This window comes from Ixodes scapularis, unplaced genomic scaffold (genome assembly GCF_016920785.2).
Source record: "Ixodes scapularis isolate PalLabHiFi unplaced genomic scaffold, ASM1692078v2 PGA_scaffold1__304_contigs__length_218370807, whole genome shotgun sequence".
Lineage (NCBI taxonomy): Eukaryota > Metazoa > Arthropoda > Arachnida > Ixodida > Ixodidae > Ixodes > Ixodes scapularis.
Genome location: NW_024609846.1, coordinates 28484631 through 28508823, shown reverse-complemented (window position 1 = coordinate 28508823; position 24193 = coordinate 28484631). Strand labels below are relative to the sequence as shown.

Genomic DNA, 24193 nt, shown 5'->3' with positions numbered 1-24193 from the left:
AATGCAGGCAAGCTTCGACGCTCAAGTATCAAGGCTAAGGTCCGCTGGATATTTTCTACAAATATTGACGTCGGTAACCGAGGTTCTCCTCAGAGAAATCAAGCTCGGTAGCGGCGCAAAAATACCCAGAGACAGGACAACCAGACCGGTAGTCGTGCTATATATGCATAATCTATCGCATGGTCTAAAGAAAATGGCGAACAGAGTAAATGTGAATGTAGTGTTTTCAGCACCACACAAACTTCACAGCCTCTGCAAAAAAGTAAACACCTCCTCAATCAGCACCGTCAGCTGCGCAAAGAAACACAGATCCAACTTTGTCCCATGTGTTGAAGGGGTAGTCTATTCGTTTCCCCTTTCCTGTGGAAAAGAGTACATTGGACAGACGGGGCGGTGTTTAAACGACCGCCTGCGAGAGCACAACAACAACATTGCCAATGCCAACTCCGGTCACCTAGGTATTCACTGTAGGGATTGTGGCTGTTTTGCGCGACTGGACAACTGTGCTGTGTTAGGCAGGAGTAAAAACCAGCTCACCCGAGAAATTATAGAAGCGGAGAACATTGCAAGACGAGAAGCCCAGTGCGTTGTCCTTAGCTTTATCGGAGAAAGAACTACATTATTTAGACAGAAGGTGTTTAAGACAATAAGCCAGTATAACCACTGATTTTTGTTTACATCTTATATTATTTAACAACTAATTTCTGTAACTCTTGGACTTTTTGCATCACTCAAACTATTTACGCCGAGAGTGTAGTCGACAGTAGGCCAGCATATCACCTGGTTTAAACCTGTGCGTGATTAATTTTGTAATTATTTTTGTAATTTTTGTAACTCTTGGACTCTGGTGCATTAGTATTATTCTACTTTATTTTCCTTTTCTTTGTCTTCTATTCATCTGTTTTCCTTTTCTTTTTCTTTTGCCTTCCCCCATTTGCCTTGTCTTTCCCCTTTTCTTCCTTGACAACCTATTCCTTGGGTCGAAGAAGAGGAAGTTTGAAATACAATTCAGTTGATAGTTCAGCGCTGTGTGAGTGTATTTTTTGTGTGATTGGATTTTGAATAACTGTCTACTTGCGCTGGTTCGTGATGATGCCTTACCAACTCGCCCAATCTGCAGTATTAAAATGGTAGAATCAATGAGGATGCTGCTTTACAACTGTACGTGGAACAGGAAAACTGCATTGTGCAAAAGTGCGGCTTACTCATTAATATGACGGATTTCTAGCAGCATTCCCTGATAGACTAATTGGAACAAATGGCCTCGTTGACGTAAAGTGCCCCGTTCCAAAGGATTCTTAAAGCCTACTGAAACCGAAAAAGAGTATGAGGCGAAAAATATAAAAAAAAGGAGCCTAGTGTGAAAGGTGCAAATCACCACCATAGCTTCTACTACCAAATACAAAGGCAGTTACACAATAAACAAAGACAGTTTTGTTATTTCGTTATATTTACACTCAAGGGCATTGATATCCAACGAATTCAGAGGGATGACACCTTCTGGTCAACCAACATTAAGCCTTTTCTACTCAAGTTTTACATGGAAGTCCAGACTTCCGCTGAAATTCCTCACGTAGACGAGTTGTCCGATAGAATAAACTGCCATTACTTTCGATCTGGGAGTATCTCGATCTTCGTTCGTAGGCGGATCGAGGGATGTGGCTCTTCGTCCGCCGAACATTGCTTCGGCGGGTGTTTTTACCGTGGAAGATGAGACCGTCGCGTGCTGCCGAAACAAGAACCTGGTGATTCTTCACTAAACTGCTTCTCCGTAAGCTTCAAGCGGGCTTTCTTCGTTTCGCACACCATCTGTTCTGCTTGCCCGTTAGTTGCAGGATGGTATGGTGCGCTAATGTGGTGCCTGATGCCGTTTCTTTTTTTTTTCTCCTTTTTTTTAACTTGTTTATTTTATTTGAAACAAGATTCGGCGCGTTATCAAAGAAAAGTTGTTTTGGTGGGGCAAAATAGGGAAAAGAGAGTGTAGAACGTCAATGACGCATTTGGACGGCGTGGCACGCATCGTGTACACCCGCCGGCAATATGAAGGTGAACACCTTACCTGGTTTCTTGCCCGTTTTACGGCACCCTAAAGCTATATTAACTCGCAACGTCTTAAATAGTACGTGGCTTGGTGGTCTAAACTTTGCGTTCTAGTCCTCTTCTGGAACAGAGCTTGTTCCAAAACTTGCAGGAGCGTCAAAAACAAGAAGAGGGCTGTTCACCTTCATATCGCTCACGGGCGTACACTTCCAACCACTTAGAATACGCATCGACCATGACTCCGCAGATGCGGATACGTTTCGCCACCCACCGACTGAATAGTAGATTGTTTTCAGTTACTGTTCATGATGGTGCTGGACTCGAGGAAGACTTCAAGTCTTTTCACAAGGTTAGCCCAGGTGCCAGCACTTTTGTCGAAAGCGGTAAGTGTTCGAAACGTCGACAACGTCGGTAGCAACGTGCTGTGCTTGACCCTGGACGCTTACCATTCGGTAAGAAGAAACTTACTTGTTCGCCTGCCACGATCCGTCCGACATCAGGTCATCACCGCAACTCCATCTCCCGACAAAACAGGTCTTCATTGTCCGCACGTCTATAGTTAGCAATCATGTGAGCTTATAAATTCCCGAACGCTCATCGCTTGCTGTCGCTAAACGCCGCTCATTTATAGCGTCTTCGTTGCAAATAAACGTGTTCCTATTTATTCTGATGCTTTTCATCCAATTCCTCCTAAGGTGCGCTTACAACATTTTGTGTGTCGGTATTTCCGAAATTATTGTATTATTGGAAGATCGAGTCTACTGGGCGTGCATTCCTGCCGAAGAATTTTTCATTGACAGAATATTGACACGTCAATCAACCACTGATTCCTTCTTGGTAAGATATACTGCGAAAGCCCGTGGCAACCGCCACGGGCTTTATCATATCCCTATATCAGAGAACAATTACTAACCAGCCTGACATTCTCGCATACATGCGTTTGCTTGGCACAGCTGGTAGCGGCGCGAGCAAGGGCACGATGGGAACGTGATGGTGCTCGAGCCATCCCACCGTGAACCAATATTTCGGCCACCCCAAGGGTGCGTGTCGCCATCTATTGGTTGAACTAACGCCTTCTTCAAGATGGCTGCCGTGGGACCGCAACCTAAAATAGAACAGAAACCTTAGCGGAAATTCACCCGCTTCAAAAGATAAAATAAAGATTAAAAAGAAAGGTGAACAATGGAGCGACTATGTCGACGACACATTTAGTTGGACGAACTTGCATTCCATCGGCATCACAGCTTCCGCTGTTCTTTATGTGCGTGACCAGGCTTTGAGAATGACTGAAGATATAACCTTACTCTTGACGCCGAGCAAATTGGACTGAGGATTTCTCGGTTCGGGGTTCGATTGCCTCTGTTTGTTACGATTAATTGTGCCTAATTATAATTACTTCATTAATTATGACCACGCATGCCTTCAACGCGCTTTGAATGATTATGCGTTGCCTTTTATGGGCTCTATAATTATGTTGCTTTGGCCTGTATAACGCTTTTTCTCCACACCCCAGCGTAACGCTTTTGGCATGAAATCCAGCCGACAAACGCATCTTGCGCTTAAATCAAACACAACACATTGCAGCCCTTCGAGGGAACAGCGTTTCATTCCTGAATTTTTATTTTTTTTTTATTTTGCGATTTTGTTATGAAGGAAGTACAATGATCAGCTATAGACACTTGTGGCGACTTTCATCCAGGATTGCACTCGTGTACAAGAAAACCGAGTGCAACTTAATACTAGCATTCGGAGAGTAAAGCAGGAGACACGTAAGCGATGAAAACGGGCGCCGCGCGGAGATTACCGTAGCAACAGCCCAGGACGCTGTGACGTGGACCTCTATATGCCAAACCGCCGCGTTACAGCGTCCACACAAATTGGTATGGAAACTGCCGCGCGGCGCCCGTTTTTATAGCTCATGTGTTGCTTGCTCAATGCACCTATAGTGGCGAGTGCCGCGCGGCGCCCAGTTAAAGGAGCTGTGCAACGATATTCAATTGGAATGTTTTTCACTCTACACGAGCTCACTGGCACACCTGGGACTCAAGGATACTCACACGCAACGCCACTGGCCAAGAAACGCCTTTGTTGCGGTGTAATTTCAAGGACAAAAGCGATTATTTTCATTCAATCTCTCCTTCGCAAATTTTGATGACGTAACTCGGGGATCGCAGTACACCCAAGTGACGATATTTGAATGCGGCTCATAGATTGGACCCAAGCATTGCGTGGGCACTCGACTTGGGCTCGTGACAATTGCTATCTCGAGAAGCATTCGGGTTGTAACCCGTGTCCAATCGCTGCAACGACGACAATAGCCGAGCCATAACAATGTCTGGAACTCAGCGCGTGTCCTGCGCTTTGCCAACCCCAGCGCGTGGCTATGATCAACATTGGCGGCATATAATCGGCCCCAGATCACATGGCCGCTTGTTCTGGCTGCGAGTTGATGGGGTGAATGCTGCTCGTTTTTCTTAAATTTTTTTCTGGGACTTCTATTGCGTGAGGTGAAAAACGAACGCGTGTTTCATAGGTCGTTAACGTTAGGGATCCGTTTTACGCGGTATTTGTGCAAAGTACAAAAATTGTTGCATTGCTCCTTTAAGTTTCACCGCTCATGTGTGCCATGCTTAACGAGCGCCGACAGGTTACAAAGCCTCTTGATGTAGACACGCTAAAAACGATGGCGACATCCAATGTGTCTTCTTTCCAAGAGGCACTTGTTCCCCGATGAAAAGGCAGGAATGAATACGGAGCGCGGCGCTCAAGAGGACTTCCGGCTTTGTTCAAGCTCGGCGAGCGGGAGCAAGAAGCCGCAAGTCGGTAAGCGGCTTCTTCTTGCTCCTTCGACAGAGTGGCCATATTTTCTGCACAAGCTCCGCTTCAAAGCCTCTCATGGCACCTATACTTGTTTTGTTGAGTCCGGACGCCGCCGACGCTACGAGACGATGGGACCCATGAAACAACATCAAAAGCGCAACGTGCTCGGTCATCGTTAAGCCACTCACGTACAAGAAAGGCCCCGTGATTTGGGCTTTCGTGCGTGTTCGTGCCTTCAACTGCGAAGTAGAGAGCACTGTGGTTGAGAGCTTCACGCGGAACAAGGGTGCGGTCGTAGCCAGATCTTCTGCCCATTTTGAACTGAAGACGTCTGGTGCGGGCCGCGCCATGCCAAAAGCTGGAATCACACTGCTTATGCATCGTACAAAAAACAGCCTGCGTACAGATTGGAACGCGAGTCACCGCGAGATCCCTGCTTTGAATGCCGCGTGGAAATGAGTTCAAGGAGAAAACTTGACACGCGGCATTCGAACCACGGATATTGCGGCGACTTGTATTTGCAGACTGCCTTTTGTATTACGTATGAGCACTGTGGCCCCGGCTTAAAGGCCGACGACCAGACTCGAAATTCTGCAAGGCAGAAGATCCTTCTTACCATGGGAGAGGAGGAAACAGCCACGATGGACAGGGTAGAAGGGAGGAGAGAAGGAAGTGGGGGAAAAGTGGAAAGCGCGAAATGGTCGTCGTTCTTTAATGCTCGAAAAAGACGCGATAGATGTCGCCACTGCTCTGCCAGCTGCGCTGTTTCCCCCGCTCAACCAAACTCCCCTTGTCACGGTTAGAATGACTAACGAGAAAAGCAATTAAATTTAATTTCACGTTAGTTTCAAAAAGCAATTACTTAACAATTCCTTTCCTCTGCAGGAGAGACCCAACCTTAACGATGTTGATGTAATGGCGTTTTTGCGCACTCAGATGGACGTATTTGCCTGTACGGGTAGAAATTGAGGGAGAGGAGGAGACGAGAGCGCGCGGGGACGTCGGAACGCCGAGTTCTGGTTCGAATGATGAAGACGCAAAGCCTTTATCTCTACGGAATATTCGAATGCGTTCGAACGCCGAACGCCGCGCTTGAACATCGAGTAGAGGCAGAGGCAGCCAGCTTGGCGTCGTAATCATTCGAACCAGAGCTCGGCGTTCTGACTTACCTCGCGCTCTCGTTTCCTTCTCTCCCCCAGTGTCTGTCCCAGTTATCTGACCGTTCAGGATGCGGCATTTTACATTCGTCCCAGTTTGTGTCTTTGTCTTACCCACTTGGTATAATATGGAAGTTTTCGGTTAGATGCGTCTCACACGTGTTATTTTGCGATGCCAGTGAGATTTTTAATCTTCTTTCGATCGTGACAGTTTCGGAGTAATTATTAGTGTAGGCACTAAACGACTCGAAAAAAAGGATTGGACTCAGTCTGGTAATGGCTGACGCAAATCGTGGTATGCTCTGCAATGTACACATTCTCATTCTTTGTTTCAATCCCGACGATGGAGAGCGCTCTCGCATGGGGCATCGCCCCAGCCCCTCTGCGAACACTGTGCTCCCAAGGTAACCGAGATTGGGGTTGCACGTCAACGGATCCCAGGATGGAATCCTCAGCCCTCCGCCGGAACCTGCCAGACGCCCTTCGCTGGTTTGGCACGTAAAACTCCCGGACCTTCGGGCAATGTTTCCATCCACAGCATACCCTCACGCTCCTCTCTCTGCGGACAAGGTTCTCGGGACTTGCCACGTCCTGCCTTTGGCCCTGCAATGACTTTTTTACTAATTTTTAATTTGCACCGAACTTGAGCGCACTGAACGTAATAACTTGGTGAAACTTTCCTTTTCTCGAAATTCCCTTTATTTTAAAAGTTATAGGCAAATTAAAATTACAAAAACAAGCAAAAAATAACCTCTTCATGACGTCCTTGGTTGCTTGAGTGTGGCCGTGAACTAAAGGAGAAGTAGTGAGCTCAGCGAGCGCTCACGGCTGCCGCACTCCGTGTCGACGGCGCGAGAGGGCGCCATTAAAGCGTGCTCTGGATAGGCTGTATGCAGCGGGCAGCCAGAGAGGCTCTCACTGCATTTGCTGCGCAATTAAATACTAATTCGGCATGACACTTCATTGGCCACAAACGACAGCAAACACGGGGTAAAGATCAGTTTAGAATGGGAGCTGCCATACCGCACAACGGCCAAACCTACTTGCGCTGCCATACCGCATAACGGCCAAACCGCAAGACAAAGCTTCTCGTCGAAGGCCTTCAGAACGCTCGGAGCCGGTGGGATCCTCCCGCCCATACGACCGCAGCGCCGCCGCGTACATCCGGGACCTTTCCCTGTCGGCGCCTGATCCCACTACTCCTTTCCACTATGCGCCACCTTTTCCACCGCTTGGTGGCGGGTATGTCGACGGGTCATTTCTTGTTTCCGTACTTTATGAACTGCATTCGTTTCTTTTTTTATCTAAAATACTGAACAAAAACTACTTTTATAAATAATTGAAACGGTTCGCGACTCTTATATTTTGTAAGCTTTTAGCGGCTCTGACCAGTAGTAAGCCCAGGACCAAAGACGCCACATTTTGCGCGCTTTCGGTACCGCGGGTCGCCCTCGTCGGTGGAGGAGGTTTTCGCGTCGTCCGGTTAAAATATGACGCACTGATATTTAGTTACTCTCTCCGTGCCCGCTGACTTGCCCGAACCCTAAGAGACGTGGAAATCGCAAAAAAGGTAGACGCTTAAATATGATTGCAGGGCCCCTGTCCAGGGCGGTCGCATTCATTCCTAATCGTCTTAACGCAGATATTTATCCAATGCTCAAACTCTTTGACAAATTTTGATAACTCATCTTGTAGAGTTCGACCAATGGAAGAGACGTCTCGATCAACTCGGTGGAATTTTCCGTCGCAGCCACTGGAGTCGCTCCAGTACGCTGTGCATCAGAGCCTTTTATATTGAGAGAGGTTGGCCTTCTTAAGGAGATTTTGACAGCCTGGCAACCACAGCAGCGTAGACTGACAACCGGGGGATGACTACTTTCGTCCGCCATTTTGGGGCTCTGACTCATAGGAGCTCTATGCCATTTCTCAGAAATAAACGAGACAAAGAAGTAACGCCATTTTGTGTTATCGCGAAATCCACTGGTTCTAGCGGGCAACAAGCTCCGCCCATCGGCCGAACTCTCTCAGTATAAACGGCTCTAGTGTGCACAAACCAATCCGCACATTTATTTTAGACACCTTGTGAACCTTACAAAAAAGAAAATGAAACACAGACTCGTTTAAGTTTGTATAATTTTATTGAAATGCTTCAGTTGCTTTTTGCAAACTGACCAAACGAGCATCGTGCAAAAACACAGCTAAACATTTGGCGGTCAGACAACAACTGCTTATGCAGTTACGAGCGTGTACATGCGAAGCGAGCGCACGAATGCAAGTATTTACAGAGACGACGAACTTTGATGACAATCATTACGACTCAGCAGAGACAATGCGGAGACTCACAACACTGCTAGACGGGCACACATTCACACGTCATTAACATTACGTTTACAAATACACACATTAACACTTATCACGAAAAGAAACAAAAAATTGTGATATCCTTCCATACATTTCAGTTACTTTGGCACACAGATGCAACCGCGATGTTGCGCAGCATAAAATAGGCTAAGTCCCAATATTATCATAAACACCCGGGGCTGTACTGTGCAGCGACGCCACACTTGAATCACCGATCATCCGCCCGCTCTTAATAGGGTTAACCAATGCGAATGAGGGTTATAACATTCCCTCGTTCATCATCAGTAGCCAAAAAAACAAAAAAAACCAAAAACATCCGACGTTTCTTCCACTGGAGATGCATTATCATTAGACCAGGATAGGGATCGCACTTCTCATTGGTTTGACTGGTTAAAATGAGACCAGGTATCGGTGTTCTAAGAGCGTGACGGTGCAGCGTAAACTCAGCTACTTTCGAGATTCGCCATAAATGACGACGTATATTCCGACATGTAAGCTACTCATTAAAAGCAATCAAATTACTTGTAGTACTTTTTGGAGTACTTTTAAAATTACATTTCAGAAAGTAACCATAAGAGCCGTTTGATTACTTTTGAAAGTAGTCAAATTACTCGTAACCGTTGCTTTGTACCTCCCCATTCTAATGGAGACTTTTGTTTCTACAAGTTTCTAAAAAAATGAATGCTCGAACCAAGTCTACGAGAGAAGGACGGTGTGTCAAAATTTTAGAATTAAGTTTATAAGTAGCTTACAATCGGGTGATCTTAATTAAATATTCAATGATGGACAGTATGAAAGACCACTTTTCAAATGGCAGAAAATAGGTCGTTCTAAAAATCTACAGTAATTGGAAAAGGAACGGTCACTTTCCAAGTGAGAGCAAATTTCTTTTCTTGTCAAGTAATCGAGTAATCTAATACTTTTTAACAACGAGTAATTGTAATTGCAATCCATTAATTTTGTGCGTCACGTGTGCAAGACTGTAGCTATTCGAGTAGCTAGGCATCGCCAAATGAATTTGGCCCTAAGAAATATTAATACTGGAAAAAAGGAACAAAGAAGTTAATCGTGCGGCGATGTTCGGTAATAACTATGCTTACCTAGAGGACATAAAAAATTCCCCCCTCTGGTGGGGCGCATTGCTACACTGAGGAGAAGGAGACCGGGGACAGAAGCCGCCTCCATTATGTGACGAGTTTGCTCAAAAACAAGACGCTCAAGTTTCTAGTCTCCTTTCTCTGCACCGCCATCTACCAAGGAGGGACCTCGCGAACATGAAGCTGAATATGAAAGCTTCGCAATACAAATGAAGTTTTCGATGAGGTAAACTGAACATATGAGGTGTTGATATAATGCGACCATGTGAAACTTTGTGCTGAGTGTCGCTTTTAAAAATTCCTTATTTTTGGCGAAAACGTTTCTAGTGGTCTGTTCATTCGTCCAATTCGTGGCGTACATGGCAGGACGTCCCAGGTGCTCCGTGGATGGCACTCAGTGAACTGCGCGTGGGAGCGCTCTATCTTCGGGAGACGGTGACGTGTGGGATTTTTTAAGAGTGTTAAGATGTTGTCGTGCCGGCTGATTTCTTGGACTCCAAAGTAAGCTACCTTTTTGCCGCGTTAACATTGTAATAGGTGTAGTCAGCCGGGGGTACTAAAATAATAAAACAATCGGCATTAAAAAAAAAAAGTCTGATATGCTACATTTTTGCCGACAAGGTAGGGAGCATTTCTTGCGATGTCGAAAGAAATAAACAGTGTCGCTGCTCACTGGGGCGACTATTATGAAAACAAAAATCATAACGAGGAGCCCTTCAATCAATACAGTCCAATGTGATTCCCCTCCTATTTGTGATACATTGTGAAGAAAAAAATCACCCGTGCTTCCCTAGGCGCAATTCTTATGAGTTGAAAATCTCAAAGCACTACATACCTCGTCACCTGTGGACGATGAAAATCTCGAAACGTATTGGCAGCACCTGCACACTCATTGGGACTCTACTACGTTCCTGGTTGGAAGAAGTGTCTGCGGCCCAAATAACTCGGAAGGAATGTTGAGGCTTACCACCTTGGAAGACAAGGCATGACGTCAATTATGTCAGATCCGAAACCTATGATACATAAAAAGAAGGGAGCTGGACCTGTTTTTATATACAAAGACCCTAACGCGAGGGAAAAAAACAAACAAAACCTTCTCAGTCTCGGGATTTTGTAAAAATAAAGGTTCAAGCTTGACGAGACTATGGCGCAAAGCGGTAGGCGCCGTGGAGCAATACCACCTAAAGGGCACACACTAAAGGACAAGCACTAAAGGGCAGCACTGAAGGCTGGATCGTGGATTGGGAGCTTGACGATCGCACCACCGGCGGCCATCGCTTGACACCAGGCAATAGATGCCAGACTATGGGAGGAATGAATAAAAATTAACTTTTTGAAGCGTGTGCGAAGCGTCTTGTGAAGCTGGGGTCACGCCGCTTATTCATCGTACAAAAGACAGTCTGCAAACAAAGTCCAACATTATTCACCACGAGATCGGTGCTTCGAATGCCGCACGACAGTGAGTTTCAAGGAGAAACTTGACAAACGACATTCGAACCACGGATATCGCGGTGACTGAACGTTTGCAGACTGTCGTTTGTATGATGAATAAGCAGTGGGACCCCGGCTTAAATAATCTTTTATGAGGTTTCGAAGGATTAGTGAGAGAAGGAGAGAAATTTCACGTTTTCACGTTTTCCTCACGGCGTTCGAGTCTTTTTTTGATGTCCACGAATGACTACCGGAGGTGCCACTCGACCCTAGTAAAACAAGCCTGGACCCGCGATACAGCCTCTACGATACGTATGAGTGAGGGCATGGCCCGGTTACCTTGCTGGAGCAGGGACGATTTGAAGATGCGTCTTGGACCCTAATCTACACGGCAGGACGAAGAGATCGGAACATCGCCGCCTGCTGCGATTGGTGAGCGCCACGCCGCTGACTATTCGCCGCAGGCGCCGATGTCCCGTTCTCTTCGTCCCGCTTCGTCCCGCTTCGTCCCGCCGTGTAGATTAGGGCCCAAGCAGAGCTTTATAAGTGTACGGCGTCAGGAACACCTGTTCCGGTCCGTTTGAACCTGTCCCGAGGACAGCGTTCCGAAGGAACCGAAGCCAGGCCCGAACGCCAAGATGGTTCAAGTGTCTCCCAAGCGATTCCAGGGTGGGAAGGCACAGGGTTGACGAATCACCTGTGTACAATCAACGCCACCTAGAAGACAGGGCCTAACTACGACGTCATTCCTAGTGGATCCCCGACACACCCCAAGGGGCGAAAACGCTTCGACCAGAGCGTGGCAAGTCGGCAGACGCACGCGTCTTGGGACCTGCTTGCGTTCCATTCGTTCTGAGGCGCCGCGAGACGCACTTCGATGCTGACGGGAGCTATGCGGAGGGCAAGTTCGTTTGCATCTTGCACAAGGGTTGCGATGATAACAGAACGCCAAGCTCTTATTGGTTAATTGAAAAAGAAAATAGTGGGTAGAGATCAAGGCACCTAGCATTGATGTCTACCCACCATCCTTCCGATCAAAGCTAATCAGAGTTCGGCGTCGTCCTGACGTCACCACAACTCCAGCGCAAGAAGCAGACCCCTTGCTCTCCGCATCGGCAGCGCTGCGTGGATACTCTAGTGATGACGTTTGGGGAAGGGGGGGGGGGGGGGGGGGGAGTGTCTTCCAGGTGGTATTGGTAGAATGTGGCGTGGGCGAGGTACTCCTCACTGTCCGTCCACGGTGCCTCCCTTGCGGAAGTCGGAGTTTGCGAAGACTCGGCCGTTCCGGCGGGTGATGGCCATGATGATGGAGAAGCGTCCCTTGGGCACGAACGTCTGGTGGCCCCTCTCCTCCAGCTGCCGCCTGTACACCTGCGGCGCACGCGAGACCACCGGCCTCAGAACGATACTCGGTCCAAGACCTTCGAGACTGAGAGTCACGCATTATTTAGTTTCTAAAGGGATGCTTCGCGGGACTAACTTTATCTCGCAAACACTAAACCATCGCTTATGCCAGGAGGTAGTATTTTCTAGGTCTCTTCAGTTATTTCGCGTTGTAACTAACTGCATTAGCCAGAGTAGTCGGGGGAGCGCCGGCTTCAATTCTCACATATACCGGCATGAGCAGTCGGAGGCCATCATGTTACCGATGGATGCGGAAGGACGACTTGGTTGGAAAAACATCTCGATAAGAAACCGAGGTTTTGTCCGACCCTAATACGCTCGTGCTTTCTCAGTTCCGTCCTCGACAAAGCCACCTGCCCCGAGTCTGGGATGAATGGACACACCCACGCGCGCATGCGCGCACACATGCAAGCACGCACACATACACACGCACGCACGCACGCACAAACACGAATACACACGCACACACACGAACGCGTACATGCACGCGTGCGCGCCCTGTAAACTTACACACATACGCAAAAATACGCACACACACACAGACAAAACGATGCCTTAAAGAATCGAAGCAAAGAAATATAAGAACCTAAGTGCGCAGTGCTTGCCAGAAGTGAAACGGCGTTTGGCGAGGGTGAGAGAGTGGTTTTAAAAAGGGTCGAAGATGATTGCGACACAGGACAAGAGATGACCACCTCTTTCGGATGCCTGGCTTTTCGGCAAGCGCTCCTTGTGCCGTCCGTTGTCTTTGACTGCACGTGTACGTTGTGAGGCGCTGTCCAAGGTTGCGATGGATGCGGGCCATTCGAAACCCTCACCTAGATGTGTCTGGATATTTCTGTTTGTCCTTTGTCCCCCTTGTTCTCCTTCTCCAGGGATTAGTCTTGTCATCCTTGTCTAGCTCGCTTGCACCTTTGCATTTATTGCTTTAAAACAATAATTTTAAAAATGCAGGCCGTTCACCCTTGTTGATGTTAGACCGGTGGCATCTGATAAAACCCGTTTGCTCTGCTGAAGTCTAACTCCTGGTGAGCTCAGTTGGTAGAGGAGTCCACGGGAAAAGAAGAGGTCCCTGGTTCGATACCAGTACCGGGCAGACTTTTTCGGTCGCGCACCAGTCACCCAGCTGTGTTTGGAGATTTGTGTTTGTCCTTAGTCTCCCTTGTTTCCCTTCTCCAGGGATTATTATCGGCTATTCTTATACCTAACAGTACAGGAGAAATCGGGCTTTTCAGGAAGTCATTCCGGAATAGAGCCATCTCACCAGCCAGTTTGACTAAGCCACCGCTGTCGCAATGCATTGAGGGGATTTTAGTCTTCCTGCACGTGCTCCCTCGAGCTCTGCGCGTGTAGAGCACGAGACGACACGAGCCGCCTCGTGCGCAGCAGCCTCCCTCGGGGTCCACTCACTTCATCCAAGACACTTAGATCAGAGATGTTTCATCCCAAGACGCTTTATTCCAGGATGTTTCATCCCATATACATTAAGGCCCGTTCACACTCTTGCGACCGAGTACGACTGAGAGAGACGAGATCTCTTAAAACTTCTTAAATGTTTTTAGAATGAGGGAACACACTGGCATTGTGGCGCCATCTATGCGGTGACCCTGGAACTGCATTTCACAAGAGCGAAGGTTTTGCGGGATTTCCGAGGTCAAATGTGCGTAATACACGTCGAAAGCTCGTTTATAACATTGACAAAAGCTTTTCGAGCCAAAAAAGAAAGGATAATGCGCGAGAAATAATAATAAAAAAAAAAAATATGCCGGACCGCCGAGTTTACACTGCTTCCCAATAGATGGCGCCAGTGTGTTCTCTGGTTTAAGAAGTTTTAAGGAACCCAGGTTTAAGAGGTCGCAAGAGTGTGAATGGGCCTTTACATGCCAGTATATTTCATACTTTGGAGTTCCTGTGAACTGCGGCGTCACGCATGCGCCGAACGCTTTGTGAGATAGGTTTATTCGTGTGTTGACGGGTTATATTTAGAAGAAATGAGTATATTTCAAATAAAATTCACTATACCGGTTCGGTTTTAGTGAAGATGTTTTTATTTACACTAAGACAATTAAACAATGCATAGATAACACGCAGAAACACAGTGTTCGAGCTCACATGACATTTCTTGTTTCTCACATGTTTGTTTTTATTTATACATAAAGTTTATATGGATGTCTTAAGTTCCAGCTCCGGCACCACTTTTAAGCATTTCACCCCCTCCCCACCCTTGGGTCAAGGTGACGGGAGATCAATTAAAATACGTTATAAAAAAAACATAACAGAATTTCCTCTTGAAATAGCGCAGGTCTTTTTATAGCCTAAAATATTTTCGGAGCGATATTTATAAGCTAGGGCATCGCGACTTTGCGGACGCATGTAAAAGTGATCCTAGATAGGATCACTTATGGGAACACATCTAAAAGTGATCCTAGAATGTCTCCTAATTGCCAGACTTTCAGCTGGCTTTATGCTTCGAGGAAAGTGTGTTTTCGGGGGAGAAATCGGGTTTAACCCGGTTTTATAGAACTCGGTGCGGGTGCAAATATCGGAAATATTTGGTGTCATTCTACTGTCTTATCATTTAAAAGCTATGTTCAGGTCCAGCTATTATTTAAAAAAGATCAGCATGCACTAGACTTAAAAAAGAAAGGAAGAAGCGCTATAATATTTTTTGTTCTGGTTCACGTCGGGAAAGTTGACAACATAAACCGATGCACGAATAGATATGTGCAAGCTAGATATCTATAAATGGCTTGCACAGGACGTCTGCTATGCTGCTCTCAGAACCCTGCCGGTAATGCAGTGGAAGGTGTGGTGTCCCGCGTCAACGAGCGTCTAATGACTTATAATATTATACTAAAGGCTACGCTGTCAAGCGCCTATGCCACATGTCAACACAAAATTTAGTATTTTTATTGTAGTTTCATCTAAACGCAGCTTATAAAGATCCCTTTCTAAAAGTGCTCTAAGGGTCTCAATTGTGTGTTTGTTTTAATACTTCGAGGTCGTTCTATCTGTTAGAAACTTGACAGATGTACCACTAAGCAGCTTTGGTTTACAACTCGAAGCATTGAAATTAATCTCAGCGATGCGCTTGTCGCATAGAAATACGGTTTTCTTCTAGCACTGAGCACACCTCGTCTTATTTTTTTCTTAAACACGCAAAGCGATCGGTGCGGTTAAAATCGTTTAATTATGCTGTGCCTTTCTGCGTGAAAGCTCGCAGTCCTATTTCTTAAACTAAGACACCGCTATCGATCTTTTATGCGCAAGCTTTTCTTAAGCTGCGGAGTGTTGTTCATTGATGGGTCCAGAAGATTCCTGGCGGTACCATTTACTTCATATTAAATAGATGGACTACTTCGCGATGGTTTGGTCTACCTCGCATACTTCGCCATGTTCATAAAAATGTCTTCACTCCGGGCGTGCCTAATTGCTTTCTTAACAATCTAGCGGCCATGGTTACATCGTTATTGCACCTCATACGGTAGAACACAGCTAATGAGACCTCAAAAGTTGGTCCTGACCTATTATGTCTACATTCTTTTCACCGAGAAAAAATGTGGGATGTATAGACCTTTGGAAACGTCGCCTTCTGCGCGCTGCCATCTTTGTCTGCTCTGGCTGTGGAACGCCTTCTGAGCATGCGCTGTTGCTCTCCTGCGCGGTATATCAGACTCGGCGCACGCGTCCACAGCTCAGTGAGTCAGCATTTTTCGCCCGGGTGATAAGCGATGCAAAGGTCTGTACGTACACTTGTATTTCTGGATCTAAATAAAACAGCCTATGTTTTCGAACATTGATTTGCGAAGAATTTGTCATAGTCCAAGTATTCAGTTTCTTTAAGAATTCATTTGTCCAACGCATAATTTAATCAGTGTTATGCCTGAAAATAAATGGACTGCTATTATCTGCATATAGTGTATAATTTATATTATAATTAATATTTACAATGTCCTTAAACTTTTGCAGCCCCACTGGAAACTTCCAGTGCATTTTCGTTGGCTGTACCTTCTAGATAGGATCCTCCAGGGACACAGACCGCGTATAACAACAGCCGTAGCATGTAGCACGAAGTCGGCCTTTCGCTAGCGTTCCATGCAGCTGTCCAGCCTACATCGTCGGTCTTTCGCTAGTGGTCTGCCCCGCTGCCCAGCCAACATCGACGCCCACGACGCCCACTGTCGTACTTCTTGTTTTGGCACAAGCTCGCCCCCCTTTACTCTTCTCAAGTTATACACATAAGTTTTCATTGTTATTCGTTGAAATAACAGCTGTTAAAATGCCAATGCGGTTAACAAAAAAATAAATATCTGGTTACTTCCATGTTAGCTAATTACGGCAAGTTACGCGGACGCTTATCTAGTTCCTTAGGGTTTCCGGCTAGCGCTCTATACCTTTGGAAACTGGGTTTCGACGTCGACCCGGTTTGGCAGAAACTGGTGGTGCAGCCTGGGGTAGTCGATGGCCTCCTTGATGCTGTTCCCTTGCCACAAGTTGCGCATGCTCACCTGAAATAGCGGACCAAGAGGTTCAATGGCAGTGCAACTGGGACGCATATTAGAACCAACCTGTATGGCCGACAGCAACGATGCATATCAATCCTGCGTTAGCATTTCCTTTTTAAACCGTAGGATGTGCCACACGGTTTAATATGAGGAGGTTTCAAAGAAAGGAGTGCAGTTCAGCGTCGTGCAGGAACTGCAAGAGTGACTTGTAGAACTCGTCGTCATTCAGTCATCGGGTGTAGTTGTCGTGTGAGTAACCCCTTAGTCTGGCCTCGCTTAGTGTCTGCTCACGAGTGGCCTTGGTCCCGGAGCAGAGCCACAGCAGATGGCGGGGTACACCTTGGCCACAGGGGACGGACACTTGGCGCAGATTCCCAAGCCAGCAGGTGTGTGTCCCCGGGTCAATATATTTTTTTTACGTTGTGGAAGACTGGGTAATTAAAATGAATTATTAAGCTAATTTAGAGGCTATATGTTGCGGTGGTCCAGTTTTTAAAAAGTAACAGGCTTAAAATTATGTGTTGCGTAAGAAGAATATGAGAGAAAAAAGCATCTAAAAAAAGTATCTGACTTGAACTGGCCACAAAGCAGGACAGAATGCAGGGTCATTCAATGAGGTCGCTGGAATTTTATGTTTTTTTAAGTCTTTGCAATAAAGACGTGAATACATTTAGAAATAAAACTACAAGAGGTGCTTTGTCAAGATGCGCAAGAAAAGGTTCCTTGGGACGGTCATTTGGTGAGGCGTTCGAGATGCGCCCCCTGCTGGACACAGCGTAGAGCGGACACGAGTGGTTTCTACATTCGAGTCAGAGGTCGACAAAGACCAACTGGTTGGCACCCCGTTTAAGCATATTCCGCCACACTAATATGTATATTTTTTTTTTAATGGCAGCGTTTAACGTCTGGGTGAAACGGAAGGAAACATATTTATTTATTTATTTAGGAGACACCAGCTGAACAAACCAAGCATATACATGTAAGGAGGACGAGAGAGACGGATTCAACCACTGCTACAAACTGCATTTAATGAAACATTTCATCTTCATCGACAGGCTAGGATCAATCAAACCTAGCTTGCTTCACTTCTTCCTTTTTTTTTTTCCCCTAAGCTAGGGCATCCTAGTTTAAAACCAGACCGTGATCGCTCATAGGCGCTGAATGGCAGACGCGCTTTAACGTCGTTCGTACTAGCCGCCTGCAAGGGTATTCATACCATATCCGTCTCGAACTGTCTCCTGGATTACACACAGGAGCTGAGAATTACACGCATCTCTCGAGAACCCACCTCCCTACCCTCCCAACACACGATCGGCAATCCACGTAAGGAGCGGAACTTAATCCAGCCACCTCTCTAATGGTGTCTGGAACGAGTCTCCCATGGGTTTGTGTCCCAGGGGCTCAAAAGTGGTCCCTCTATTTCCGTCTGATGACGTCATAGAGGTCATGTTGTCCGATACCACCTCCTCGAAGGCAAGGGCCTTCCCCTCAAACGTCATCGGAAGAGGATGGACGCAGTGCCGCCTAGCTTGCGTCAGCATCGCCGTCAGCGTGTCTCACAACGAGCGAGACGGACGCGTCGAGCTTCAGCGCGTCTCGGAGCGGGGATCCCATGACGTCACGCGCAGGCCTTCCCTTCTAGGTGGCATTGCGGTGCCGCTTGCCGCGATCCTGGCGGTGTCACTGTGAATACGGCAGACGCCTGTTCTGCTTCAGGTCGCTCTCCAGCTCGTGCGTCTACGGAGTTGGAGAGCCGGGGTTGAATTCCCGCACCGATCGATAGGATCGCGACATCCGACATCAAGACAGGCCGGCTCCTGAAACGTCATTTGTTGCTACTTCGGCGCCCATAAGAAGCACACCAGTCAAAGACCACAGTAACGGTGATGAGTTGAGCGTGTTTGTATACATACAACAGCCTCAACTTAGGGAAGAAACGTAGAGAGAAAAAAATGAGAGACTATACTTCGTTTCAGCTTCGGAACGAGCGCGGCCGATGTTATGAGCCAAAGGGCCAATCAAACAGCAAAAGGGGTACAGCATCATGGCGTACTCTCTGTAGTTGATAGGTCCAGCCGGTATTCGCCGTCTTTCTGAGCGCGCTCCTCCGCCGGTTAGTCCTATCAACAGCAGAGAGCACGCCATGACGTTGTGCCCCTTTCGCTGTTTGATTGGCCCTGCGGCTCACAACATCGGCCGCGCTCGGACCGAAGCTGAAATGAAGTATAGACGGCTGACTACCAACGTGTTTTAGTTCAAGTTGTTTTCTCTCCACGTTTCTTCCCTAAGTTCAGGCTGTTTTTTTTTTCTTTTTTTTCAGTCAAAGACGCTAGGCAGCGTAACCATACCACCTCAAAAACAAGGCCTGCGCATAACGTAACTGATAGAGGACCATCGACCCGCCACCAGCGAAAACACCGCGAAGCTCAACGAAGGTTGCGTCAAAGCAGACGTGTCCATGTTGGCGTGGCCGCGTGCTAGCGTCGTGTTCGTTGTGAAACGCTGCAAGATTCGCTCGCGGCGATGCCGACGCGCCGATCCGTCATCACTAGTGCATCACTCACTAGCGATCACGATGGCGCAGGCCTTGTTTTTTTAGGTGCATTTGATCTGTATACGCATCGCGCTCTCCCAAGAATGACGGCGTGGTGCTCACTAGTGCGACGCCCGAGGTGATCTTGGCTCCCCCGGTGCCCCCGATGACCAGGTCCACGTCTCCGGTGGGGCCGACGACCACGAGCGGCGACATGGAGGACATGGGCCGCTTGCCCGCCACCACGAAGTTAGCCTCGGACGGGGCCACGCCGTACATGTTGGGAGAGCCCGGGATCGAGAAGTCGTCCATCTGGTTGTTCAGCACCACGCCGCTCGACGTACGCACGCTGCTGCCGAAACTGCAGCCCGAGGAGAGAACTTGGCTCAAGCGTCCGTCATCTACAGCGTCGTAATCGTCTGTGGCTGCGTCCGACGAAAGCCCGGCCCCATCTAAGGACCAGCCCGCATCTGGTACGCGTATATTTCCTAATTTATTGCGCACCAATGTTTCACTGTGGGCTATATTTCCGACAACGTTTTAGGCCTTTTGTATTTCAAAGTGAATAAAAGAAGAACGCAACTTTTGGCCAATTGGGACGTTTGATTTACTGTAAACAGAAGAGTTGGAAGAAAATCAGCCTTAGATTAAGCTTATCTTGATTTCTCCAAAGCGATCCGTCAGCACTGTTTTGTCACTGACTTGAAACGCCATATGGATACAGAAAAAAATGATCTTAATTAAAGAGTTGCTAGTCCAGCGGTGTGCTTGCCTTTGCTGTCTCTCTGTGTGAAACCTCCCTTGATGTTCAACTGGCAGCATATATAAGCAATGAACCCACTAGATCAGCTGCAAGCTGTCACTTGAAATCAGTATCCTGACTGTTTATGGACGCGTAAAAAAAATGTAGACGTCTTTTTTATTTGCCATTTTTGACCGAAGCTAAATTTTCCATGGATACTTTCCTCAATTAAATGCCCCACGTAGCAACCCGTTTGTCGTAAGCAGAAGCATTGTAGCGCACAAAAAGAATTCTTGCGATTTATGTGAAGACGGGTATTCACTGGATGCCATGTTTGAGCGCACTGTTCGTTTGGCATGTTCAGAACGAGTTCACACTTATAAGTTCCAAAGGCCAGAAATGGTCATGGTGCGGAATGCACGTTGCAAGAACACTCTGAAAGCTCGCTGTCAGCACGCACTGAGCAGCTGTTTACAGACGGCTGTGTAGTATACCGTCACATATCTAATCCATCAGATTGCATTTCCCTTCTAAAAGACCCCAATAACATAATATTATGGTGTGAAACATAGAAATAAACATAAAAAAGTTCAAAACGATGACATTTACAAAGCGTACTTAAATTCTACATCATGACACATAGATTCAAAGTTAGATAAAAGAACGCCATTTAAATATCTGGGCGTTCATCGAAGTCCCAATATTTCATGGAATAATCATATAAAGCTACATTTTTAAAATAGCTAAGATATTGTACATGGCAACAACAGAAATCAAAATACTAGCATGCACGGATCTGGTTAGGCCAAAGTTGGAGTATGCATCTATAGTTTGGAACCCCCATCAAGAGTATTTAAATGACAGGCTAGAATCTCTTCAAAACTCGATTCATACTAAAATAATACACACCTGTTAGCGCTACACAACTTAAAACTTCAATTGGTCTACAAAACACTTCAGCAGAGAAGATATCTTGCCAGGCTATCGTAATTCCATAAGCTATTTCACTCATCAACCGAATTCGCAGGCCCGCTGCCGCTATCGGGCGCGCGTTTCTGATCATGCATCGAGGTGGCAGCGCGAGCTCCCGCTACAATTAGCGTCGCCTGAAAACGCCGTTTTCAGGCGACGCTGTGGCCACTCTCATTAAAGGCGTGTTTGCTGCTCGGGGAGGGTCCCCTAACGATGGCATCATGAGCAGGCCTCGACTTCTAGGCGCTGTTGGTCGGCCGCAGATTCCGGTCGTTCCGCTCACGCACTAGTAGTTGACGCTGCTCGTGATGGCGATCGCGTCCCCGTTGGCGCCGAGGAAGGAGGCGTGGGCGGTGCCGTGGTCCACCGGGAACCCGGTCTCTCCGGTGTAGTGCGCCCTGCTGTCGAAGGTCTTGCGGTCGTCGATCATCCTCCGGGTGGCCTCGGCGTACTCCCGAGACGTCAACTGGCTCAGCAGCTGCGAGCAGCGAGACGCGCGCATGAACGCTCCAACAAACACCATAGCGCTCTCGGAAGCATCGGGACCGGACGGGACTGGCCGATCGTGGCTGCGTTTGCACGACTGCGACAGTAGCGAGTACGTAACGACTAACATGGAACGCGTTACTTGTTCGTGGTTACTTTTTTCGGTAACGAAGTAACGACTAAGTTACTCTTAAGAGAAGGAGCGAGTAACGTGTTTTTTTTACTTTCGGCTTAAGTGACGAGTCACAGTACATATATAGTTACTTGTATAGGGGAACGTGTGCCACACAGGTACCCAACCTAATCCTAGCCCCCAGCTCGCGCCTGTAATATCCACGTCTAGAAGACACCAGGGCCCGTTTGCTCGAAGCGCTAACCGCGGCTAAAGTTAGCCGCAGTACCTAGGAGAGGGATTTTGAGATCACGTGACTGGCTCGGTAGGGATGCGGGGAAACATGGCGGTGCCCCAGTGAGTGAGCGCCGCTCGCTTTGGAACTAATATGTCGTTGTGGTTGCAATATCGGGCGTGTTAGTCAGCAACGAATAATGCAGGAGGCTTTCGCTTTGCCTTACCTCACTTAAACCGCAAAGCATGGGCAATGACATCGCCGAATTTTTTAGATAGTATTTCGATTCTGGGCACTCCTAAGCCTAAATGAACGCGATAATTGTCGGCATGGCAACGCCTTTGGAAAGCGGATTGTTGATAGCACACAAAAGCAGACAGCGCCCCGACAGACTTTTTTCTAAATTATCCAAGCATCGCGAGGAGAACGCTGGAAGTGTAATTCTACGGTTCACGCGCGCTGGCCTTCCTCTTATAAAAGATTTGAAGTAAAAAAAAACATAATAAGGCTTTAACGAAGGCGCGTGCAAGGCAAAATTTTTTTTATACTTTTTGCTTTAGAACAGTTACTACTGCAGACGCCAGCACGTGCGACGCGCGCAACTACAGTCGTAGCATGCACCTCGGTGCTAGGATAATTTAGAAGAAAAATCTGTTGGGACGCCGTCTGCTTTTGTGTGCTATCAACAATCCGCTTTCCAAAGACGTTGCTATGCCGACAATTATCGCGTTCATTTAGGCTTAGGAGTGCCCAGAATCGAAATACTGTATAAAAAATGCGGCGATGTCATTGCCCATGCTTTGCGGTTTAAGTGAGGTAAGGCAAAGCGAAAGCCTCCTGCATTATTTGTTGTTGACTAACGCGCCCGATATTGCAACCACAACGACATATTAGTTCCAAAGCGAGCGGCGCTCACTCACTGGGGCACCGCCATGTTTCCCCGCATCCCTACCGAGCCAGTCACGTGATCTCAAAATCCCTCTCCTAGGTACTGCGGCTAACTTTAGCCGCGGTTAGTGCTTCGAGCAAACGGGCCCAGATGGACCATATTAATAGGTGTACAAGGTATGGCGGTATAACCCGAGTTATCCCCGAATGAACGCGTTAAAGGGCGAGGAATTCTTAAGGACGACAAATATTGTAAGCTGCTACTGGTTCATAAAAACGACCTATTCGAAGTAACGAAAAAAGAACGAGTTGGGGCTCCGTTTTACTTCGATGTTGAGCGCAGAGAACGCAGCGTAAGGCAGAACGCGCTCGTCCCATTGGACGGCGAGCAGGGAGTCGTTATCTGCGACCAAGCAATATATGGGTGCGCTATAGCGCACCCATATATTGATCTCGCCCGACACCAGCCTTTCGTGCGGCGTTTCCCGCGTTTTTGCTTTCAGTGCGCCACCTGGGAGCGGCGTCGCGAACCAGATAGCACACGGCGAACGGGCGGGTATAAGGCCATAGGAAATGCACGTCTGCCATTTTTGTTATCTCTCTAATAATTCGCTACTCTCGAGTTGACGTCTGAAAAAAATACGCAAAAAACTTTGGAATAAACGACGTTCGTGTGCCCCATTTCAGGTATGTATGTTTGAAATTCGATTTTTGCTTGGCGTGCCAAATGCGAAAGTTTTTACGGCCGCACCCTGTATGTGATAGTGGCCTAAGCGACCGTTTCGCGAAGATAGCACATGGAGTTTTTATCTCGCAAATACTGCGCGACCCACCGTCTAGTACAGAACTGGAAGTGTTTGAGGACTCTTAGCACATTGGCGCCACCACGTTTCAACTCACGCGAGAAAGAGCTAATAGACAGAGCTCAGCAAGCGTTCGGCGCATCCGTGAAGCCTCCCTGACTTTAGTTCGCAAGAGACATGCGGCAGTGCCCAAGACGGCTCGTACCGTCTCGTGCTCTGCACGCGCAGTGTTCCAGCGAGGTTCGGGTCCATACTTCGTTTCATACTTAGTGTGCAACGCTGCCAAAGCTACTGACGCGAGCACGTGGCTTTGTCTATGGTGTCGTTCGCGCGAGCACGCGTGCAGATGAACAACGAGATCAAGCCTCATGCTCGCGCCAGTAGCTTTGACAGCGTTGTACACTAAGTGTGAAACAGAGTATAGTACACTGTAGTTCGGGTGCAGTGGAGTTGAGGCTCATGGCAGAAAGGCTCAAATCGCCTCGATGCATTGCAGCAGCGGTGGCGTAGTCAAACTGATTGGTGAGATGGGTCCTAATGAGACGTTGAATCGGTCCATACACGTGGCCCCGACGTCATGTGGTGGCGCCGCTATTGGCAGGGCGCATGC

At 47.5% G+C, this 24193-nt stretch overlaps 1 protein-coding gene across 1 annotated transcript in view; it reads right to left on the bottom strand.

Annotated features, from left to right (window-relative positions):
• Positions 1 to 12130: 12130 nt before the first annotated feature.
• LOC8027089 (scoloptoxin SSD14) overlaps positions 12131 to 24193 on the bottom strand; it is an 85206-nt gene continuing 73143 nt past the window's right edge. The window contains 4 exon segments of the mRNA XM_042290113.1: positions 12131 to 12277; positions 16702 to 16815; positions 19469 to 19706; positions 21347 to 21537. Coding sequence (XP_042146047.1) covers positions 12131 to 12277; positions 16702 to 16815; positions 19469 to 19706; positions 21347 to 21537 — 690 coding nt within the window.